Source organism: Anastrepha ludens, chromosome 2, assembly GCF_028408465.1.
Source record: "Anastrepha ludens isolate Willacy chromosome 2, idAnaLude1.1, whole genome shotgun sequence".
NCBI classification, from domain to species: Eukaryota; Metazoa; Arthropoda; class Insecta; order Diptera; family Tephritidae; genus Anastrepha; species Anastrepha ludens.
In genome coordinates, this window is record NC_071498.1 from 21821336 (window position 1) to 21843511 (window position 22176).

At 36.0% G+C, this 22176-nt stretch overlaps 3 protein-coding genes across 9 annotated transcripts in view; 2 read left to right on the forward strand and 1 right to left on the reverse strand.

Annotated features, from left to right (window-relative positions):
- Positions 1–9498: 9498 nt before the first annotated feature.
- LOC128864700 (vacuolar protein sorting-associated protein 33B) lies at positions 9499–11909 on the forward strand. Its single transcript, XM_054104452.1, has 2 exons — positions 9499–10192; positions 10264–11909. Exons 1-2 carry the CDS (start codon positions 9707–9709, stop codon positions 11764–11766), a joined length of 1989 nt encoding a protein of 662 aa, XP_053960427.1. The 5' UTR covers positions 9499–9706; the 3' UTR covers positions 11767–11909.
- Positions 11910–13608: 1699 nt separating this feature from the next.
- Positions 13609–15098, forward strand: LOC128864708 (uncharacterized). Its single transcript, XM_054104462.1, has one exon. It carries the CDS (start codon positions 13754–13756, stop codon positions 14951–14953), a length of 1200 nt encoding a protein of 399 aa, XP_053960437.1. The 5' UTR covers positions 13609–13753; the 3' UTR covers positions 14954–15098.
- A 4235-nt stretch (positions 15099–19333) lies between these two features.
- The window catches only part of LOC128864718 (F-BAR domain only protein 2), a 39809-nt gene continuing 36966 nt past the window's right edge, over positions 19334–22176 (reverse strand). For 6 of the 7 annotated variants that reach the window (XM_054104518.1, XM_054104511.1, XM_054104486.1 and 3 more), the window contains 2 exons: positions 20788–20970; positions 19334–20704 (listed from right to left, as the gene is read on the reverse strand). In XM_054104518.1, coding sequence (XP_053960493.1) covers positions 20873–20970 — 98 coding nt within the window. In that variant the 3' untranslated portion in view covers positions 19334–20704; positions 20788–20872. Of the gene's footprint in view, positions 20971–22176 lie in introns of all 7 variants that reach the window. The other variant, XM_054104501.1, reaches the window with a different exon arrangement.

Here is a 22176-nt window from a genome sequence, read left to right on the forward strand (position 1 = left end):
ATATAAATTGTGATCCAATTTCTAAACTATGCACGGTTTCCAAAAACTGTTAACGCATCGTTGAAAATAAAATGTTATGTGTTCAAATTGTCCAAACCGGCATGGTTTTATGCCTGGGCACACCACGGTCTCCAATCTGACAGTTCTTAGCGAAAATTGTATGTCGACTTTTTCTTTTGGATACCTGGTAGTATTTCTCCACAGTAGGTGGATTCACTATGTGGTGCAAAACTCTTGTAAAGTGCCAAAAAATCACAATGTTTTCAAGACGTGCAATGATACACTAACAAAGCACATACAAGAAAAGAGTCCAATACATGCAAAAATTGCTACTCCTACATATGTCCGTGCATATTTCCTTACAACAAAGCGTAGGTAAAAAAATGCGACTCTGTGCTAGCTGTTTATTGTTGTTTCTTTTAAGAATGCTACAATTCTGCAAAACGGGTGCTCTCGTTATCTTGCATATTTTAGTATAGGATCTTTGCAGACTTTTGGAGGATTCTTGTCTTTTCGAAAGCTTTTGACTTGATATACTTCCATTTTGATTTTCTAAGTCATATTTGTGTCGCAGGCGGTGCGTTGTTATTTTAAAAGAGTTTTCGTTTGATACTTTCGTTGCCGCTTCAGGCGTTTCCCAATGGAGTATTCGCTAGCCGCTACTTTTTGTTTCTTTATAAACGACATTAGTTTATGCTTCCCTTTCTCCAACAATATGTTATACGCCGTTGAAATAAAACTATTGTCGAAGCTAACGAGAATCGCTGACACGATTATAATTTAAATTTAGGTTGGTAAACCGCGCTCCTGGAGCCTAAATCGGGTCTCTCTCTCTCTCAATGTCAACAAATGATTTCATGTTACTTTAATGACGTTTACCATTTTGAAAAATATTTCGAAGGTGTGGCGAATATCAGACCGTTAACCGGCTCTCAGCGAATTCGAAAGAATCAGCTGATGGGCTGCCGCATGATGCAAAGAATAATGAGATAGCGCCCATCGTGGTCCCGTTACTTTGCGCTCAGCGAATTTGACAACTAGTTACGTGATTTTAGCTCCAGTATGGCCAGATTACCATTTTCGTAACTTGATTTATCTTTTTTTTTTTTGTTATTTTTATTATTTTGTGTCTCGGAGTTTTAGTTCTTTCTTCATGACATTTTTCTAGTTGTTCTAATTAAAATGTCATGTTTATAATTTTGTAAAATATACATTTTTTAATAATTATTTAAATAATTCACTCAGTTTTATTTAGCTTTACTTTTTTTTAACATCTGGTGGCATTGCCCGCGATTTGCGGTGTTGTTGGTGTTCTTCTGCTTTCGGCAGTCAAATCTCTCTCTCGGTACTGCAGAGTTGCCTAGCTTTGGATATAAAAATGCACTAAATGCCCATTTAAAGAAAATAAAACACGAAATTTTTATTGTGTTACTTAAAGAACTTTGTATGCGTGACAAATTGTCTGTAGAATGTGCGTTTTTTTTTAAATAAATGTGTTATGCTTATGTACAATTTAATTTATGAGTTTTTTTGTTAAGCGAAACTTTTTTGTTAAGGGAACGACTTTTTTGCTATATTTGAAGTTCTGTAACTAGATAAGGTACTCTTTTCGTAAAAAAGTCAGTATAGTTTCTTTAGTATTTTCTGGTATTTTGTGGCTTATTTTTACAATGAATACATCTATTGATGCCCTATGTCCCACTAAGGATTGATGGCCGGGAGGAACGATTACACCTCTATGGTTTCAATTCGCATTCAGTAAATTCAAAGGCTTTTTAAAATGTGTAAAAAGGTTTTCAATCTTAAGAAGAGTTGAGAGAGGGGCATTTAATATTTTTGCATAGCCTTAAATGGAGCCAAAAATAAAATTTTCACTTTCAAATTATCAAATTTTTTAAGAGTAAAAAAATTGTGAAGAGCAAATGATTGACAGCACTGAATGTAATGTTTATAATTTTGTAAAATATACATTTTTTAAAAATTAGTTCAATAATTCACTTAGTTTTATTTAACTTTCTCAGAGTGGCCTTTTTTAAACTTCTTCTGTATAATAATACAGTTTTTTTTTAACCTAAAGTCTCGGTAGCCTTAAATTAAAAACAAAAAGAAACAAACACCAAACTTAAAAATTGTCGCATTTTCGGTATAAAAAAGCACTAAATTTATTGCGAAGAGCAAATGGTTGGCAATACTGCACAACTCAGCAAACGTGACGTCACGTACGCTCTGATGGGCGCAATCTTGTTTATATCATTCTTGGGGCTGCCGTAACAGGCGTCATGAGAGCAGTTTGTTTAAAAAAAACTGAGATCTTGTTGATGATATACGAAAAAAAATTAACAGTCTTCACTCATGTTGCTTCGTTGCGGGCTGAATGACTGATTAAACGAGTGTGTGAATACGTGTGTAATGAGTGGTCAGAATTCTGCTACCGATTACCCGGTGACGTGGCAGCCGAAATCCTCGCTTGACCATAGCGGAAGGCCAAACCTGGTAATCTATCATCCTTGAACATTTTCGGTACCACGTATTGCATTTTTTAAGGTGTACGCGGCAGCCTATGAAATAAATTAAGAATCTAAGATGTATAGTATGTAGCTGGGAATTAAGCATTGAAGAACGGTCTGTGGGAAAACAAGCAGCCAAAATGGGCATCCCTCAGAACACATACTGTCACAGTTGCAAACAACTGGAGAAAAAGGAAACAATCTTCCGTTTCCGCTGCGAATGCCTTACCCTATGGAAGGACAGAATGTTAACCCTGGGCAAACACCGCTGATAAGGTTCCTGAACTGCACAGACTGGATATAGTCATGCTGTAAATAACTGGTAAACAAGTTGGTAACGAGGATGTGGCAACAAAATGGTGCGGAAGCGCTAGTTTGATTCTAGACGAATCACCACTTAAACCAATCAACCAACCAAGATTTATGTTTAACCATTTAGCAGCCATGTTGGTTTTATAGTCTTAAAATCAAAGGCTGTGTTTGGCTTCGTCAGAAGAAATAGTACTGAGTTTTCTAGTTCTTAGCCCCTCAAATTGTACACTTTAAACTTTCTTAGTACGCTCCTTTCTATTTGCCATCCGTTTCATCAATTTAAGATAGATGGGATTGGACGCCTTGAAAATGTTTTAAGGAGAACGCCACTGTGAAAATTCAAAAAAAAAAAAAAAAAAACCATTTTGTTTTGCATAAATTGTTAGCGTAACTACTCAAGAAAATGTGGTAAAACTTTTAAAGCGAAATTCGCTTTATTCCCGAATATATGTGCACTTAAGTGAACGCCCGTCGGTTCGGCCCCGTAGCGCTTACGATACGATGATTTATTTCAAACGCGTTTTTCTCGAAACAACTTTTTTTGATACGGTGGCAACAATTTTTCGAAGACTAATGAACCGATTTTAATTTTCTTTTTTTTCAAAATTTTTGTTATCGCATTGGCTATCGTTGTACGTAGCCGATTTTCCAAATTTTGAAAATAACTATTTTTTTGGGCCTGTTGAAAATCAAAAAAATGGTGAAAAACACTTACAAAAAAAATTTCCCAAAAATCTACTATTTTTTGACCCCTCACAGTGGCGTTCCCCCTTAAATACGCTTTACGCTCCTTATAGTTCTTTGAGCCGATTCCGATTGATCTGTTCTTCATAGAAGAAATCACTTCATGCCTTTCCTTTGTTTTCGCACTTGGAATTTTTCAAGGAACCGTTGATTGCCCTTACATTTTGGAATTGTAATTTTCCCTAAAAGGCCCTTTGATTTTGCTATACCTTTTTGGGTGGCAATGATAAAACAAATTACATTTAGAGCGTTTTTCTAAATCACTAATTCGATTGATCTCGATTTTCCACTTTTCTGTCGAAGTCATCTTTTGTGAATAATCCAAATTCAATTTTTTAATTTATGCCGTTAAAATGCTACTTTTTTCACTTTCTGATAGTATGTAAGAACATTTTGATTATAGACTAAGCACAAAAAAATAATTTAAATGTTCAATTCCACGAAGTATTTTTGTTGGTCGTACATAGACCATATAATACGCAATGATAGCACCACTTAACACAATGAAAATCAGCTAGCCAGTACCTCGTAAGTCAACGCTATATTGCTTGCTTTGCTCACCTTTCTCTCTCTTTCTTTAAACTTTGTTATTTCGAACTTTTACAATTTTTAAGCGTACATTTTAAATGCATATTTGTTTGCTAAAAGTTAAATGAAATAAATGTTTATTTTCACTGCAATTGCAAAAAAAAAAAAAATATTTCGCATTTCTGCTGGATGCACACGCATACATATACACAATTATAAATACATTTAGTCGACTTGATTAACCACATTTTCTCCGCAGGTTTTTCTTTTCGTAACAGTGCCTATACAAATACAAATTCCAATCTAATTTTTTGTATTGCCATAAAAGCGTGAATAATTTCCCTTCGCGCCGCTGCATACTACAACAAAAATTTAAAGATATTTCTGCTCCCATACATACAGAAGTGGGCAACTAAACAGAAACTAAACTTCATAATGTGGATTTGGTGCTATTAGAGTTTACTTTGAACACTTGAGACGCAAAAATTTCGACAGATTCGCCGGTTATCTATCAACACGCGCCAAGTCAACACGCTTCCTTCTTACTCGGAACTCGTTAAAGACCACTTTTTTCTTCCTTAAAACTGCGCTTGATAAAGAAACTGTCACTTCATTTAATATTTCATTCGATTTATAACAGCCGATCAACTTATAGCGCGGATCAACATGTGACATCCGCACACAACTCGACACATGAATGCCGATGTTTTTTGTGGAACAATCAAAGCGGGTAGCAATTTTCCTTTGAGAATTTTCAGCCTTACTGAACTCAATAATTGGTGTTCATGGACTTGGAGTATTGTTTAGATATTCCCATGGTTCTCTGAATGGACTGCACAATTCAAGTAGTAAAAGTTTATGTTCACTTGTCTACAAAATTTTCCATTAGCAAGATATTTATGTCCACAAAAATACACCTAAGATATTAATAATTTTAATTCGCATTAAAAAAGGAAAGTACAACTCTTTACAAAAAATTATAAAATTTAATAATGACTCTATTTAGTTTTCTACATCTGTACGTAAATTTGTGTACCATTGCACTTGGGAGCAAACGTTGTTTAGATAACCATGTATTTTTTCTTTCTTTCTTTCTTTTTGTCGTATGTTGTGGAAGTGTAGTAGGAGCAGCGGCAATTTTTTTTTTTTTGGAAGGTTGCCAAATAATGTAAATGAAAGCATTTTGCTGCGAGTACATTTGGATTTTCAGCACACTTTCAGAAATATTAATAACTCAGCAAGTAATTAGAGATTGAGTAATAAGTAATTTCTTCACATCTTAAATGGAAATTTCGTAATGCATTTCAGTGGCATGAATTATGAGTGAACTCAATATTTATAAAATGCATTCTTAAGTATGCAGGATTATGTTTCTTGCATGCAGTTTAATTAACTTATTGGAGCTCAACATACTTACAGGCATATTAATACTTCAGTAATTACATGCTATTAAATAATAGCTAACTGAGAAAAGCGTATATAAATCTTTACTACAATTAACTTTTACAGTGATTAAAGTCATCAGTAAAATATAATTGTTTCTAACATAAAGCAAAGCACTACCTATAATAGCATGATTCCTAATTACTAGTCTAACAAACACTTAAAGTAGTATTGTATTGAATAAATAAGTCTTCTGACTTTCCCATATAATCTAGTGGCAAGGGTATCCTTCTGCATATACGTCCATTTGTATGTGTTTTAATACCTCACACACCTTTTCACTTTCTTTCACCTTCGCTTTAACATCTCAACAATTCGAAACTACAACACAATAACAAAATTTAATTTTAATCATCTTTTGCCGATTAGGCAATCGGTTTTATTACTGGTCTCAGGCCAGTCGTCTGGCGCCTTAATAATTCAGCTGCAGACAGCCTCCAAAGGAAGCGAGAAGTGCACATGTGAACTATTTTTTTTTTCATCTGTACATTTATTATTATTATAGCTTCTAGAATAAATAAAAAAAAAACATTAAATTTTTGATTTGCCGAAATAAACAACAAATGCTTCATAATTTTCCAGAACTCTCATTGATGAGAGTTTAAAACGGCATTTTCGACAACCAACGAGCATGAGATTTGGAGAGAGCGGGCATATTTTGGTGTGAGCGGTAAACGAAATACCAGAAGTAAGAAAATCCAAAACATTTGACAACCTCCACCTCCGCCAACTGCCCGCATCTTTGCTAACAGACTTTGAGCAGTATGTTGTTACATCGACTGTCATTGCTTCTGCCGCTGCCACTGTCGCCGTAGCTATTATCTTGCTGACCAGAAGACACGAGACGAGCCGGACAGAAGCGCTAGCCGCTGTTACTAAAAATGTGGTGAGCGAATAAGCACACAATTGTGACGAAAAGGTGAATAGGGGATATAACAACTACGGCCACTTTAATGTTGACTGCGGCGCCAACATCTACCACAAACGTCATTTTGCTTCTTTTGCATATTCTTTTTCTAATAGTTTTTTTCGTCTGCTGTTTAAACGTGTTACTTCTCAATTTGTCTTAATTTGTGGTATTGTGTATATAATAAGTATGTGGGTCTTTAGTGGTAATTTGTTAGTCCTTATGTGCATGATTAAATTCCTCAAGAAGTGATGATGCTCTTCCAGGAGTATTTACCTTAGAATAATTTTTAGGAATCGTTTTTTCGCCTCTTTCTGAATATCAATACACTTTGTTTTGTTTATTTTCTGCTGTGAGTTGTACGATGCTCGGCTCACAGGCTCGTTGTTATATTTTTTTCTATTCTCTTTACTTCGCTCTTCTTTAGCGAATTTCACTCACTAACCACTTCACTATATCGCCGTTTGCAATTATTTATGAAATTTATTTAATGGTATCTACTTTATCAATTGTGAACACACACTTTAAACTAAGACCTCTAAAAATTTACCTTCAACGACACTATTATGTTAATACACTCCCGTATTCATTATTAATATTTCTTCACAAATTTTTCATACATCGAATTTTCGAATTTAACAAGCAACAACCATCAATAGGAAATTACTTTGTATTTACTTCTCGTTAAATGTTGTTGCTTGATTTCAATCACAATTTCACCCACTGCTGCTTTAACTATTTGCAAGAGGCTCACACTCACTCAATGCAATTAATTAATAAAATCAAACTCAAATTGAACGTGTGTGTAGAGCGAGAAAATCACAGCAACGCGTTGAAAATTTCGTACACCTTAAACATGCGTCTTAATATGCGAGCACGATGGCGTTTACAGAGCGACTGACTGTAATTTTGACATACATTTCTCCATCGAAAACTTGTTTTACCTCACTTGTTTCGCGATGTCTCAAACTCTGCTGTTATGCTGCCTTTACGCTGTTTATTCTTGTTGGGTTTTATACAGTGCTGCGCCGCTAGCAGCTGTACATTTATGTTCGTTTGAATATGTGCTACTGGCAATTCGTGTTTTTCGCCATGTGTTGGTTACGTCGTTGGAGCACTTTTGAGGGGGCGCGACAAGGTAACATAGTTCTGAAATGTTTTCGCAAATAACATGAGCGCAGCTGAATTCGCCGTAACATATGACAATTGGAATTGTAACAAAAACAAATGCGCACGGTTGTATTTTGAGGGTATTTTAGAATACAGAAAGCTTTCCAAAAACCGGTACTTTATTTTTCGCGATTTTGACAACCAGTTGACGTCACCATAGATTGGGAATATTGTGATTTTTAAATATAACAAACTAAAATAATAAAGTACCACGTGTTAAATTGTGAAACCAAAAATTAAATGTTAAATTGTGAAAGCAAGTGGGTTTTTTGCGTTTGTTTGCCGATGACGCCGTGTTAAGAAAGTTTGTATGATTTCTTATGCTTAACTGTTTCTATTGCTTTCCTTTACTCTTCCTCTTTTCAAATTGGTAATTTCTCTTCCTTTCCTTTGTATATTCGCAGCGTTAACGTCAAAGGGAATTCAGAGAGTGCATTCTTATATTCCATTATTCTTGACTTAGCAAGCGCAATTGAAGCAATGGAGAATATATTCAAAATATATCATACATTTTTCAGTTGTTTAAATTAAGTTCAAACTTCTTTTTATGTGGCCCAGAAAACAGTATAAGGTTCCTCAAATATGCTTAACTTTTACCAAATTGACGCCGCAACCGCCTGAGCGATTTTAACCCAATCCAGCAAAGCGCTCCATTTATTTCTCAAGCTAACTGCATCCCGAGTGTAGAAGCTAAGTGAAGCCAAGTATTTGCCAGCTTCAACTTTTCTTCCCACTACCAGCAGGTAACGCATTTAACACTTTATTTCCTTCGCACAATCTAAATAACACGACTTTATTGTTATTGTCATTATACGGCGTAATTTTTGTGAGGTTTCTATGCATTATCAATAGGACATGATGAAAAAGGACTTTATTTCTCAATTTCCGATTTAGTAAAAAGTATCATTCATTGGAAAGCGCATTCTTTTTTAAAATATTATTGAGCCGAAGAGTTTTTAAAAAGTATACCTATGCTACTTACTCCCATAAAAACGGACGTGTTGATAAAGATTTCCATTCTAATCCATTACAAGTAATACTCATTTCATGCTATTCTTCGACACAACAGCAGATGTACTTTCTTTTGTCCTTTCGTAGGCTACATTAGGATGTCAGCACAAAATGAATTGATGAAAAGCCGTTACTTACGCACAAGCATAATATGGTTCTAGCTTCAACAGCGATTCGGCTGTTCAACGTATTTCGTCCTGTTCTTTTGTTTTCCTACCTTCTTTCGTCGTGACATTATAAGGTAGAAAACTTTATGCTGATCTAATGACTTTTGGTATATCTCCTTTACTGAATTCACCTTGAATACGAGCATGCACGACTTGGAAAACTTGTAGGAGCAATTAAGAAACGTATAAATACAAGAAGGCGCAGTTGTCGATCCGTTTCACTAACAAAACTCGACTGAAGCACCCAAATTCCAATTGGAACTAATTTGAATCAGTTTAGATTCTTTACGTGTTCTTTGGCGCTATATTCATTTAAGCTAGAAAATAGAGAACTTACTTCTAAACTACCTTTTATCACAGCTTTCTAAATATCAAACATTTAATTTGTTTATTTCATTAGGATATTGTTCTTAATACAAAATCCACGGAAGTAACAATTTTGCAAGTGAAAGCATATGTTGTTGTTGTAGCAGCAGAAACATTCCCCGTACATGTACGAGAAATGCTGCTGGAGTGCCAGTTCCAGACTGACGTGAGAACCAAATCGCTCAAAATGCCTTTTTTTGGGTTCGAAAACACGTGAGTAAACTATTCAGAACAACACACAGATATTTATTATTGCTTGAACAGCACTGATACCATTTGTAATGCAACACTTTTTATTCACCTCTCTCCCTCAAACAGTTTTCTTGTTTTCTTTGTTTGTGGTATTGACAAAACAGCTGTTTCTGACATCGCTTGTATCATCTGAAAACAACACGTCTACAATGTTTTGATTATTACTCTATATTGAGTCATAATTCGGAAAACTTGTAGAAATCGCATCTAACTATAGTTATGGCCAAGTAATCAGCGAACAAATTATTTTGCTGGAGAGGTGTTTTAAAGCAATTGCCACAGCATCAACTATAAGCATAATGGAGTTCACCCTGGATAAAAGATTGCAGGGGTTCCAACTTATTGCACAAGAAAAATTGCAGGCTATAATTTGTTCGATACCAGGCAAAAAAGACCTTATTATCGAGCAGGCCCTCATTAAGCCTTTGGAACATGTTTGTGCTGCCTCCTGGCTAAAACTGAAAGGTATTCAGCGTATTTTCAAATTTGATGCAGAGCATATTATTCCGCGCACAGCTGAACATCAAGTACTTGTGTACATAATACATAGCAAATTGCAAATATTTCAACATGTACTGCGGCACATACACCAATTAGAACGGCAAGAGCCCACCGACATGGATGCAGCTGTAAAGAATTTTCATATTATTTGTGTGCCCAGCTGTTTTAGTCACTTCCATAATTTGTTAGAAGAAGAAGGACTATACGGATTGGTACAGCTACATCGTTACAATTGGGATTTCATCTGTCTTGACCAAGGTGTACTCAGCATGGAAATCCCAAATGTGAGTACCTGCCAGATTAGTTTTGAATTAGCTTGAAATTTAACAATAAAGAGAATCATGTACATATGTAGGTATTCTCAACGCTCTTTTTACGTAAGGACACATCCTTGTTACCAGCAATAGCACAATCGTTACGCCTGTTGCAAGCTGTGTGCGGACGACCTGAATTGGTGCTCACCTTCGGTGAACATTCAGCAAATTTAGTGAAAATGTTGCACAAACTTGGAAAACTTGGCAATGACAGCAGCAGCAAAGAAGTACCGTCAGAGTTCAGCACTATGCTCATTATTGATCGTGACAAAGATTACGCTTCAAGTTTACTTACGCCCGCTATTTATGCTGGATTACTATTAGAAGTGTTTGGTCGTCGTGCAACTGAAATAGAATTACAAACGACTTCAAATAAAATTTCACTGCAGAAATTGGCAATTTTCCAACTACCTCGAACTGAGCAGCAAAAACAAACTGCAAATCCACCAGCCGACAAGTTGAGGTCTGCCAAACCGCCTAGTATACGCATGAACGTGCTAAGCGATCAAATATATGGCGAGAATCGTTACAAACACTTCGCACAGGCCAGCAGTCAAGTACGCGCACAAGCGAAAACCATTGGCTTGGAGGTGCAAAAACTTAACGATATGAAGCTTGATGAGATGCACGACTATGTAGCGCGTAAGCTACCCAAAATTACCGAGTTAAAAACGAAGGTAATGCACCATTTAAACGCCAGCGAACAAGTAATAGAGATGCTAGGCGGCAACTTTCGACGCATACAGTCACTTGAGGAAGACATACTCAACAATGTGGCGCGCAAACGTATACTCAGTGAAATCGATGAGCTGCTCACATCCGATGGCCAAAAATACAATACTCTGCGCTTACTTTGCCTCTTACACATCTGTGCTGGTATAAGTAGTGATGAGGTGATACAATTTGCGCGCAACTATTGCAACTACTTTGGCCAAGAGCACCTAGCCGCTTTCCAACAATTGGCAATGGCTGGATTATTACCGGTTGCTTGGGAGGAGGAGCGAGCAAACACGCCGGCCAAATTGCTGTCAAATCTACCAATACCAAAATTCCAACAAACCGAATTTCAAGCAAATGCTAACCGGCTCAGATTAATGGTATCGTCTGCTGGTGCTGAGCCGCCGCCCGCGAGTTTGGGAGCAGCGAGTAGTAGTGGTACTACAGCGAATGGAGCTAGCGGCTGCCCTAGTTATGTGTTCAACAATCTATATATCCCCATTACAGCACAACTGTGTTCCTACTTACTAAAAGCACAATCCGCAGAAGATTTCGCCACAAAATTGGGTATGGTAGACAAGTTAACGATGCACTTAGCAGACGGCACAGCACTCAATGCAAAGTCTTACGCCAACTCCGTCAAACTAAACGAGTTTAGGGATATCTTCCCGATGCGTAAGCAGAATATCTTTGTTTTCGTACTTGGAGGAGTCACATATGCAGAGATTGGTGCTTGCGAATTAATTTCGCGTATTAATGGGTCTCAAATTATTGTGGCCTCTGACACTATTATTACCGGTGGCGATCTCATTGCAGGAGCTTTCTGACACAACTCGAATATTTCTAAAAATCTCACTCAAAAGACAACCCACTTACATTTTAAGTTTATTTCACAAATTTGTATAAAACATTTACAATTTTTTTATTATAATAAAATTATACACACTTATTAAAATAGCGTGCACATTTAAGAAAATAGTTGTGGACTAACTTGACGTTAACAAAGCAAATTCAAAGAACAACTGTAACGGTAAAATTCTTGAATCGATTAATCGCGCACTTCACCCTCAGTTTTGAACAAGTCGAATTTATTCATAATGAAAAAATTTCTCTTTAACAGGTCGTTTTTGGGCTCTGACAAAGCGCATCCATTAAAGGTGGTGGCACTAGACCAACAACACTGTCCTGTACAATTGATTGTCAAATCAATTGTGAATTCGCCTTGTTTCATTCTGAGCTGACAGCCACATGGACACGGCGAAAGAAAAAAACAACTCAGCTGATTTACCAACACCCCCCCAAGGTGGATTTATTACGGTGACAGCATTCACCCAGCTGAATTTTTCGCCGTAGATATGGCTTACGTCAAAATGATATGCTTTGTTTGTATGTATTGGTATGTTTACATTCGTATGTTTACATTTGATTACTGATTTTGACGAGATGCTTGGACAAAACGCAACAACAAATACATGTAGGGTTTTACTTATATGTGGTTGCTGTCACATATAATAAATCCACCTTGCACCACCCGTAATAATTCGCCTTGGCTCTGAACGAATTTGACAGATTAGCTGATGGGCCGACATTACTCGAGGTGTGTTTACAAAAAAACTGATATTGTGTTGGTGATATACGAAAAAAAAAAATTAACACAATATTTGCTCATGCTGCTTCATTGCTATTGAACAACGACTAATTGGACGAGTGTGTGAATAGATGTGAAATGATCATGTAGAATTCGGCTGCCGAGTCCCCAAATGACGTGCAAGCCAAAGTTCCCTCACTATTGCTAAATATCAAACCTGGTAATCTATCATCCTTAGAATTTGTTTAAGGTGAAAGCAGCAGACCAGCTGATTTCTTTATTGTTTTTTTTTTTTCCTTCGCACTGTACATTAGAATCCCAGCACAAAATGAAATGACGAAAAACAGTTCCATTCACACCATTGCCGTAAGCTTCTAGATCCAACTGCATGTCGGCTGTTCATGTTTCATAGTTCTTCCTTTTCTTCTACAATTTCGCCCTTTTGTCGTAACATTTTACTAAACGTTATTGTTGGTCTAGAGACACCACCTTTAATGAATTTGCCTTGGTTTTATAGCAAAATTAATAAAATACAAATAAACAAACAAAAGAAAGGCAATTTCTTGTTTGTGAAGTGGAAGAGTAAGCAATTCTTGCCATCGCATTATCGACAAAAAAAAAAAAAAAAAAAAAACTTAATTAGTTTGTATAATTTAAAAATCACAAATCTTGAAACCAAAATATATATTACCAGCCATTCACTGAATATTTGCAAACAACTAACTTCTCTTCTTTTTGTTTATATTGTTTTGAATTATTATGAGGATGATGATGTCAAAATCGCGAAAAATATTCTTCTGTATTCTATTCGCCTCGATAGTTTGTAACAACTGTCATAAGGCGCATGCATTAAAACTGGTGGCAATAGACCAACAACAATGTTTTATATGTTTGATTGTAACGGCAAAATATAGGCAAATTAGAAAACAAATAATGAATTCGCCATGTTTCGTTCTGCGCTGACACCAAGAAAAGAAAAACAAATCAACTGATTTACCGATACCAGCTTAAATAGATTCGCCTTGAACCGTTACAAATTATCGTGTACATGTACAAAACTATGTAAAGAAACATAGCTATGATTAGTGCTGAAACCAACATGGGTTAAATACAACCAGCTGTTGATCATCTGTCTGCTTAAAGGGGAATTGCGTTTAGTTTTTCGTTGTACGATGAATCTTAATTGGAAATAATTAGTTTATTGATATTGATATTGACATATTAAAATGTTATCCACATCTCAAATTCGTTGCTTTCACACTGCCGTATCGCGCCTGGCGCGTGGTGTTGGGCGACGTTCTAACCCCGGCATCGGCCATCAACTCACTATGGCAGAAACGGTCGACGAACGGCTCGTACAGGATCCCGAGGGATTTGGTGACTTGGAATCTGACTTTATGACAGCCAGCCAGGCACATCGTGAGCATGAACGTGAAATGATTCAGCAACGTGAGCGCATTCGGCACCATATGATTAAGCACAAATACTTCCGGGAACCCAAACTACCAAACTTACTCACCTATGCTGAGAAGGAGCAAATACGTACCTTACATTTGAGTGATCCTGATGAGTGGACTGCAGAGCGTTTGGCGGAAAGTTTTCCCGCTACTATCGAAATTGTACAGAAAATAATATCAGCCAAGTGGCAGGCTCGTAGCACTAAGCGTATCCATAAACATGATGAGGTAGTCATACGAAATTGGGAAACATTGCGAACAAATCCAAAACTGTTGCAATTGCCACCGGATTTGCAGGCACATGTGCAAAAATTTGCCACAAGGCGCGCGGAAGACTTGCGTGTGTTGTCCGCAAAGTCGAGTGAGATACCGACATTGCCCCGCCCGAAAAAAGATGAATTCTTATCCATTATTACAAGTTGCGATAAGTATGCAGAAAAAAAGGAGGCACCGCTGCTGTCGGCAGGAAAATCGACCAATCTTATGCCAGCACCGGAAGCGGCGGCTGAGGATGAGACGTATTTGTTGGAAAAAGTTCACGATAAAAGGAGAATGCGTCTACAAGAGTTAAAAAAATACAAACTACCACCAACTGAATCGGACTTGTCTTCTACCTCAACTGATTTAACTGCTGCGAATAACGAAGTCCAGCACTCAACAGGAACACACAGTATAGAGCAGCAAGCAGCAGCTAAACTACAAAATCCGAGTGGTACTGGCATAATTTCCACGAGCGAACACGACAACACATTAGCTGATCTAAATCTGCTTGAGAAATATGAAAGCAGCGAAATTGTTATTAGCGTTGAGGATCAAAAACGATTCGAAATAACGCGCGTCAAAGATCGCATACATATTCCACGCAAAGTATGGCGCAAAGGAGCTACCTATCGAGTCGAGGATGTGTACTATGATGATGATGGAGAATTTCTCTACCGAGTGCCGGGAATGATAGGAAACAAGAAATAGACTGGCTTCATCGTGGTGCAAAACTAAACATTTAAAAGCTTTGTAGTTAAACATATAAGAGTTAAATAATTTTACTGTAAATTTATGCTCAAATCACTGTTTGAAGGAAAATATAAATATATACGTTTTAAAAAGTGTATCGTTACATTACTCGGCTTATCATACATTTATCCGTGCTACGACAGTAACGCAATAAATTACAAGCCACGAAATTTACTTATGTACGTCAACACTTGACGTATGTGCCTTAATAAACATTCATTGAAGAATTTGTTTCAATAATATAAAATATTCGATCTCTAAACATGAAACGGTTAAAAATATACGAAAACCAACCAGTAACGGAAGAAAAACATACAAGATATTATTTGTTTACTACCAGATATCCCTCCAGTTTATCATGAACATTTTAAGAATCTTAAAAACTAGAAAAATTTGGTAAAAATGGATTAATTTTTAAAAATAATTAATAAATGTTCATTTCATGTAAATTATTTCATTAAAGTCATTGTTTCAAATAAAACTCATAGTTCTTGATTGCATTAAGTCATTTATAGGACATTCAATTAATTCTGAAAATGGTCTAAGTCAATTAGAGCTTTAAAAACAACATTTTCGTATGAAATTCATACAAAATTTCTTATTGATAATAAATTGCCATTCATCAAGACTAAAAAAATTATAAATTAAAATGTCGCATAATATGAAAATATTTTTTAACTCATTCAAACGCAATTCATTAAATATCACTAAAGAAGAAATATATGACTTAGACCGCTTTGATAATTATGGGCACAAATATCTATTTGCTTCTGCATTGAGTGGCTTGTGAACAATTGTTGAGTACTATCGGACCGCTCTATTCAAATAGAAGATACCACTTTCAAGGTGAAAGTGCTAAAAAGCTATTGTTTTAAAATTACAATATAAAAATAATTTTTTTTTTTTGCTTTTACATGCATAAAAAATTAATGTGATTGAAACTTACATATGTTCATTGTTGTTTTTTTATTCAAAAAAATATGATTTTTTAAAGCCAAAGCTTGTTTGGAATCTTAAAAATGTCCGGGTCCACCTCGACCGAAGTTCGGTTCGGCCTGTTCGCTTATTGTCAATTTGGCATGATCACTTGAAGCATATGGATGTATTCAAGCTATGCAATAATTTTGGCCATATTGCAATCCTGTTACTGGTTTAACCTTCAAGCAATGTTTGTGCCAATGTGACATATTGAATTGATTTCGAGTTGAAGTATATGTGGTGGGTCTTTTAAGAGCTGGAGCACTTAAAATGATAAAACAAAACAGAAATATTCTTGGAATGAATTTTATTTTATTATAATCTATCTTTCATAGAATTTTTTGTAATATGACATCCGGCATATGTCCGCCTCGGCTACCAGTTAAATACATGGCCCATTCGACCAATGCAATTTTTGCTAATTTTTCCAATAAATCTGGCTGTATGACGTTAAGAGTGGCTTAATTTATTTTTCATTGCGGACTCAGTACTTGCGACATTAGGAAATTTTTACCTCAATACTTGCAACATTTTTGGTATTGTCTTTCTTTTTTGCTCTTTTTACGTAGTGTTTGTGAGAATAAAGTTCAGGGAAGTAACGTCGATGTCATTCATTTAATGAAAATTTCTGAATTGAACCAGCTGAATGAATTTAGGTAAACAGATTTTTAGAGGGCCATTATTCGGCTCTGAGCGAATTTGACAGAACCGGGTGACGTTACTTGGGATGTGTTTAACAAAATTTAACACTTCCCACCAAACCATTACGGAGGCTGGGTGGTAATGGTAATGATTGTACGAGTTAGGCTAAGGCCTTTATGCACTGCGACCAGATTCATCTGTTGTGCGCCCCTAGGATATATTCAGAAACGCATTATAATGCGCAACGTACTTTTGCAGTGTTGGCAATGCGTTCAGAAATGCAAATATGGCAGTACTGCAAATGCATCGCGTTCCAAAACGCCATTTTTGTATCAAACGTCACGCATTATTTGCAGGAAAAATTTTAATACTGCCGCTGATTACGCTAATATGATGTCTGATGAAAAGTGAGTATAAAACTAATTTTTTTAGCTTTTAATGCAAAGATATATTAAATATACGTTATTAAAACAATATTTTATTACATTTTTCTTGATTTTAGCGATTATCTAAGTACATCGGAAGTAAAGTTGCTTCTCAGAGTCCGACTGAGCATGGAAAGTGAATTTGCTTCAGGGAGGAGGAAAAAGAGTGTTTTGTGGAATAAGGTGGCGGAAGAAATAAAAAAAGTGAATAAAGATTTGAAAATAGACGGGCAAATCGCGCAGCGAAAATTTTCTAATTGTTTCAAAAAAAGATTTTTTTTTTTGAAAATTGGAAAAGTAATGAATTACAATCACAATAAATTAAAAAGCATTAGGGACTAGGGAAAAAAGATTTGTTTTTGGGAATTTTTCGTTTTAATGAACATCTTACTATATGTGATCTTCTTTTTAGCTTTACACGTCTTTTACTTCAAATATATCGTCAACAACTAAACTCAATAATACTTCCATTTTAGTGTAAAACGCGTTCATAAATGCAACAAATCTTTTTGCAAATCGTCAACAAATCTATCAATTGGCAGTGTTGCCAGCGCTGCAATTACTGCGCATTTATAATGCGTTTCTGAATATATCCCTATTTACTTAATTATAATTATTTAGTATACTGAGGAATCGAACCAGCTCCTTTGTAGGTCTTCGACCTATAGTAGGCCCGAGCCCAGGATTCTGTGTCTCCTATGGCCTAATGCCTCACAGTTGGTAATTAAGTCTTCCATAGACTCCTCTTCATCACAGCAGAACCTGCGTGATCTTGTACTAGATAACCCTATTGTATTAAAGTGTTTATTACAGGCAAAGTGACCTGTTTTTGGAGTGATTAAGGCCGCTTGTGCCGTTCCAGTTCCAGTGTTCCCTGATTTTAGTTTGGATCCATTTTTTGGTTTCCTGTTTTATATTATTTTTGTTAAAGCCGAAAAATGGGGTTGGTCCAATAAATAGCCCTTCAGCCCCTTTTTTGGCATAAAAGTCTGCCTTCTCGTTTCCTTCGTGTCGCTGGTATCCACATCAACGAGACCTGATTATGAGTGCATTGTTACACTCTATTAGGACTGGATGGTGGCCACCCTGAATCCTTGGAACAACATTTTTTGCGTCTATAAAAGTTTTAGCATAGATTTTGTCGTTTCTTCTTCAACAGTGAAAATTTTCTCATCTGTGGAAAGAATATTTTCATAGCCGTTGACCGCGTGCCACCGAAGAAGTTGCTTGCATTTGACGAGTCTAATTTTCTGCAAGCGCGTTGTTAAAAGATGACCAGTTGAGCGACAGAAGGCTTTCATCTGAAGATCAACTGGGAATGACTTTCTACTTTCTAAGGTGATTTCTGAGAATTTTTTCTCGAACGGCTTGGCTGCACTGGTACGAACCACTTCTTTTTCTGTCTATCACTTCAGAATTTATGGCAAGACTAAGTATTTAACAGCTGATGAGATAATCTAGAAAAGCAAACACGCAAAAAAATTTCTTTATAGGTTGTAACTATGGTTAAGATCTAGAGCAGCTTTCATGTAACCCTCAGTACTTTGGCTCAAAGCATCGTTTTCCGACCTACTAATGACTTTCCGAAATATTTACTCAAGATTTCTGAACCTCTCTTAAAATCATCCGACTTGAAGCATTTCTGTTCCAGAGAACTTTGGACGATTTTGCGAACCTGCCTGGTTGAGGTGTTGCGTTCCCGGCGACAATTTTGGCAATTGTTTGAAGTTACCGCTAAAACGTTGTTGGTATTTTTCCACTTTTTGGCAACATTTACGGCAGACGCCTTGGATATTCCATCGGTTCTTGCTATGTCTGCATAGTTTAGGTTCTTGGCTTAAAAAAGAACTGCAATTTGTTGCTTTTGTCCCGATTTCAAATCCGACTTTCGACCCATTTTCTAAAAAAAAAATGGTTAAATTGAAAAAAAGAATAAGGATCAGTAATCATAGCAGGCCAATTGACCGGAAATTCTTAAAAACATATAAGAACAGGTTAAAAACCCCCTAATACCCATTAATTAGATTAAACATTTTACCTGATATTTGAAGTTTTCAGGAAAAATGCCATCGGTCATAATTCAATGGACAGGTACTGTAACCCTCAGTACTTTGGCTCAAAGCATCGTTATCCGACCTGACTAATAACTAATAAATTCGTTCCACACGAGCTTCATTTTTAGATAAAAAATGGTGAATAAGCTCTGTTTATCATAGCATATTAATTTAGCTTTATTACTAACTTTACTTACTTTTCGTGCTGCATCTCAATTTTGCAGTGAAGAGTTTAGAAGTGATGTTGTCTCATAAAATATAACACGCCCGCAATTATTGCAGCTCGAGCACATCTTATATTGTACATATTTTACACCGGTTACAGTTAAAGCTCATTTACAATTCAATTTAATTAAACATAAGGGTAAAAATTAGGATAGTTATTTCATTGGCTTTCCAAAACAAGAACAAAAAAAAACACAACTTCACATTAAACATCAAGGCATCTCTCTTTGAACTACATAAGAATTCTAAATAAAAGCGAATTATTTGTTTATATGTGTGTGTATTTATGCATGTTTACATGCGCCGTTATTAAAGCGGTAATGAGCAAAGCAAATGGATGAATACATTGCAACTAAAACTAGTTTTAAATTACTGGAAAATGGCTGCAAGCTCAACAACAAAGTTAGACTAAAGAAATTATTTGAAATAATTCTCACTCACTATCTTACAGAATTTATTTTAAAATTAAGTTGGAAAATGCATATTTTTACATATTGATGTCATGTGTATTTTTGCGAATATAATAAATTTCTATTGGCGTTATCGCGTATGCACGTAAATAGTAGGTTTCATGAATGTAGGTATGTCGGCATGTATGTACGTACCATTACATTCACATACAACTTCGGCTTCGAAAAGTGGACTCTTCTTTTTATTTGCTTTATATCATTTAAAAAATAAACATAAAATCAACACTTAGTGTTCTACAGGTATATTAGCATATACAAATACATATGTATATATAAAAATCTACATACACACATACTCTTTAATATAGTTATGTTTACAGTAATAATAAAGAGTTTAACAATACAATACGTAAAAGTGCAATCCTCTCGCGCTAAATATTCATAATCGCTCCAAATTTTAATGGAATACAAAAAACGGTAGACAATTCAATAATCTGGCTCGTTTTTTCGCAATGCTATACACAAAAACTTAGGCGTAGCCATATAAAGAAACAAAACAAGTTCATATTTATAATACAAAAGAGAAAATAAAAAGAATGTAGCGCGCACAAACTTCTCGCTTAAATTCGGCATTCCCCCACAAGCAATTGTAGTTGCTCCGTTCGTCTATTCAGCAGCATCAGCATTTAAAACAAATAAAGCTAAGCAACAAATACATCTGTTACAAAATTTTCTTAGCACATTATAGTGTTCTTCAAGTGGCATATTCAGGTGCCCTCATTGAGTTTTTTTTTTGTTTGTTTTTTTTTGTTAAATAAATTTTTACTAATTCACGAGCCTATTTTTCTACTTTACATTATGTAGCAAATGTTTAGCGCGTTTTCAAATGTTTATTCGGTTGTTTAGCTGTGTGTGTGTGTGTGTGTGTAGGTATGCATATTTGTGTTGATTTTCAAAAATGTCGTTGCTTTTATGCTGTTGAATAATTGAAGATAATTAAATTGAATCATTTTTATTTTTGGCTACTTAGACTCTGTGGTAGTATCGGGTACACTTACGAAAAATCGTGTAACACATTTGCTGTTGCTAGTTTATATAGTTTGTTGTTGTTCTTCTTTCTTATTAATTTTAAATAGTTTTCAACTAATTCGATTTTGCTGAAAATGGACTAGACGACCCCACAGACGGTGGTGTTGGTGTGGCGCCACTGCGCACGCCATCCCCCTCGCAAACATATTTGCCTGAAAACAGCAAATAAAATTAATATAAGTACTACTGTATGATGCGCATATTGTAAAGGGTGATCAGATTGGAGGTATTTTTTCCACAATAGTATTTTTTTGACAGATCACGCCGCCTAACTGCTGTCAAACTAAATATATATTTTTTTAAGTATATAAAGGGTTTTCCAATAAGAGGTGTTATTCCCGCAAAAGATCGATGGTTTCGTTGCTTGTGTGGCACGTAGTGCCGTCTTGTTGAAAATAAACGTTGTCCAGATCAATACCATCCAATTCTGACCATAAAAAATCATTAATCATCTCTCGATAGCGCAATCCATTCACCGTAACTGTTGCCCCAGCTTCATTTCCGAAAAAGTAAGGTACAATGACTCTGCCTTACCATAGACCGCACCAAACAGTCACACGCTGAGGAGAGAGAGGCTTTTCAACAATAACTCTTGGATACAAGGATAAGGTACAATGACTCCGCCTTACCATAGACCGCACCAAACAGTCACACGCTGAGGATAGAGAGGCTTTTCAACAATAACTCTTGGATTTTCTGAGCCCCAGATCCGACAATTTTGCTTGTTGACGAAGCCACCGAGGTGGAAATGGGCCACATCACTCAAGATGATTTTTCGATGGAATTCCGGATCATTTTTATGCATTTCAACGCCCCAATCAGCAAAGACACGACGTTGTTGATGGTCGGCCGGCTTCAGTTCTTGTGTTAACTGGACTTTATAAGCCTTAAGACCCAAATCTTTATGCAAAATACGGATTAGTAGAATGCCTAATTCCAAAGAACGACGAGGAATGGACAAACTTGGGTTTTCTTCAACACTTTCGGCTACAACAGCAACATTTTCGGCTGTTCTCGAGCGACATGCACGAGTTTTATTCTTCACATCACTAACTTGTCCCAACAGCTCGAATTTTTTCACCAATTTCTGTATTGCGGTCCGACAAGGTGCTTCACGATGACCCAAAAATATTCGAGTTTTACGAACCGTCTCTGCCAAATGTTCACCATTTTTATAGTGCATTTTAAAAATTTCAATGCGTTGTTTAAGCGTGTATCGTTCCATTTTTATTATTTTGGCGTAGTTTCTACTTGTCAAATATCAAAAAATGACAGCTTCAAAAGTGGCATCTACCGAAATAGCGGGCTATTCAAAATAACACCTGTTATTGGAAAACTCTTTATATATATATATACAT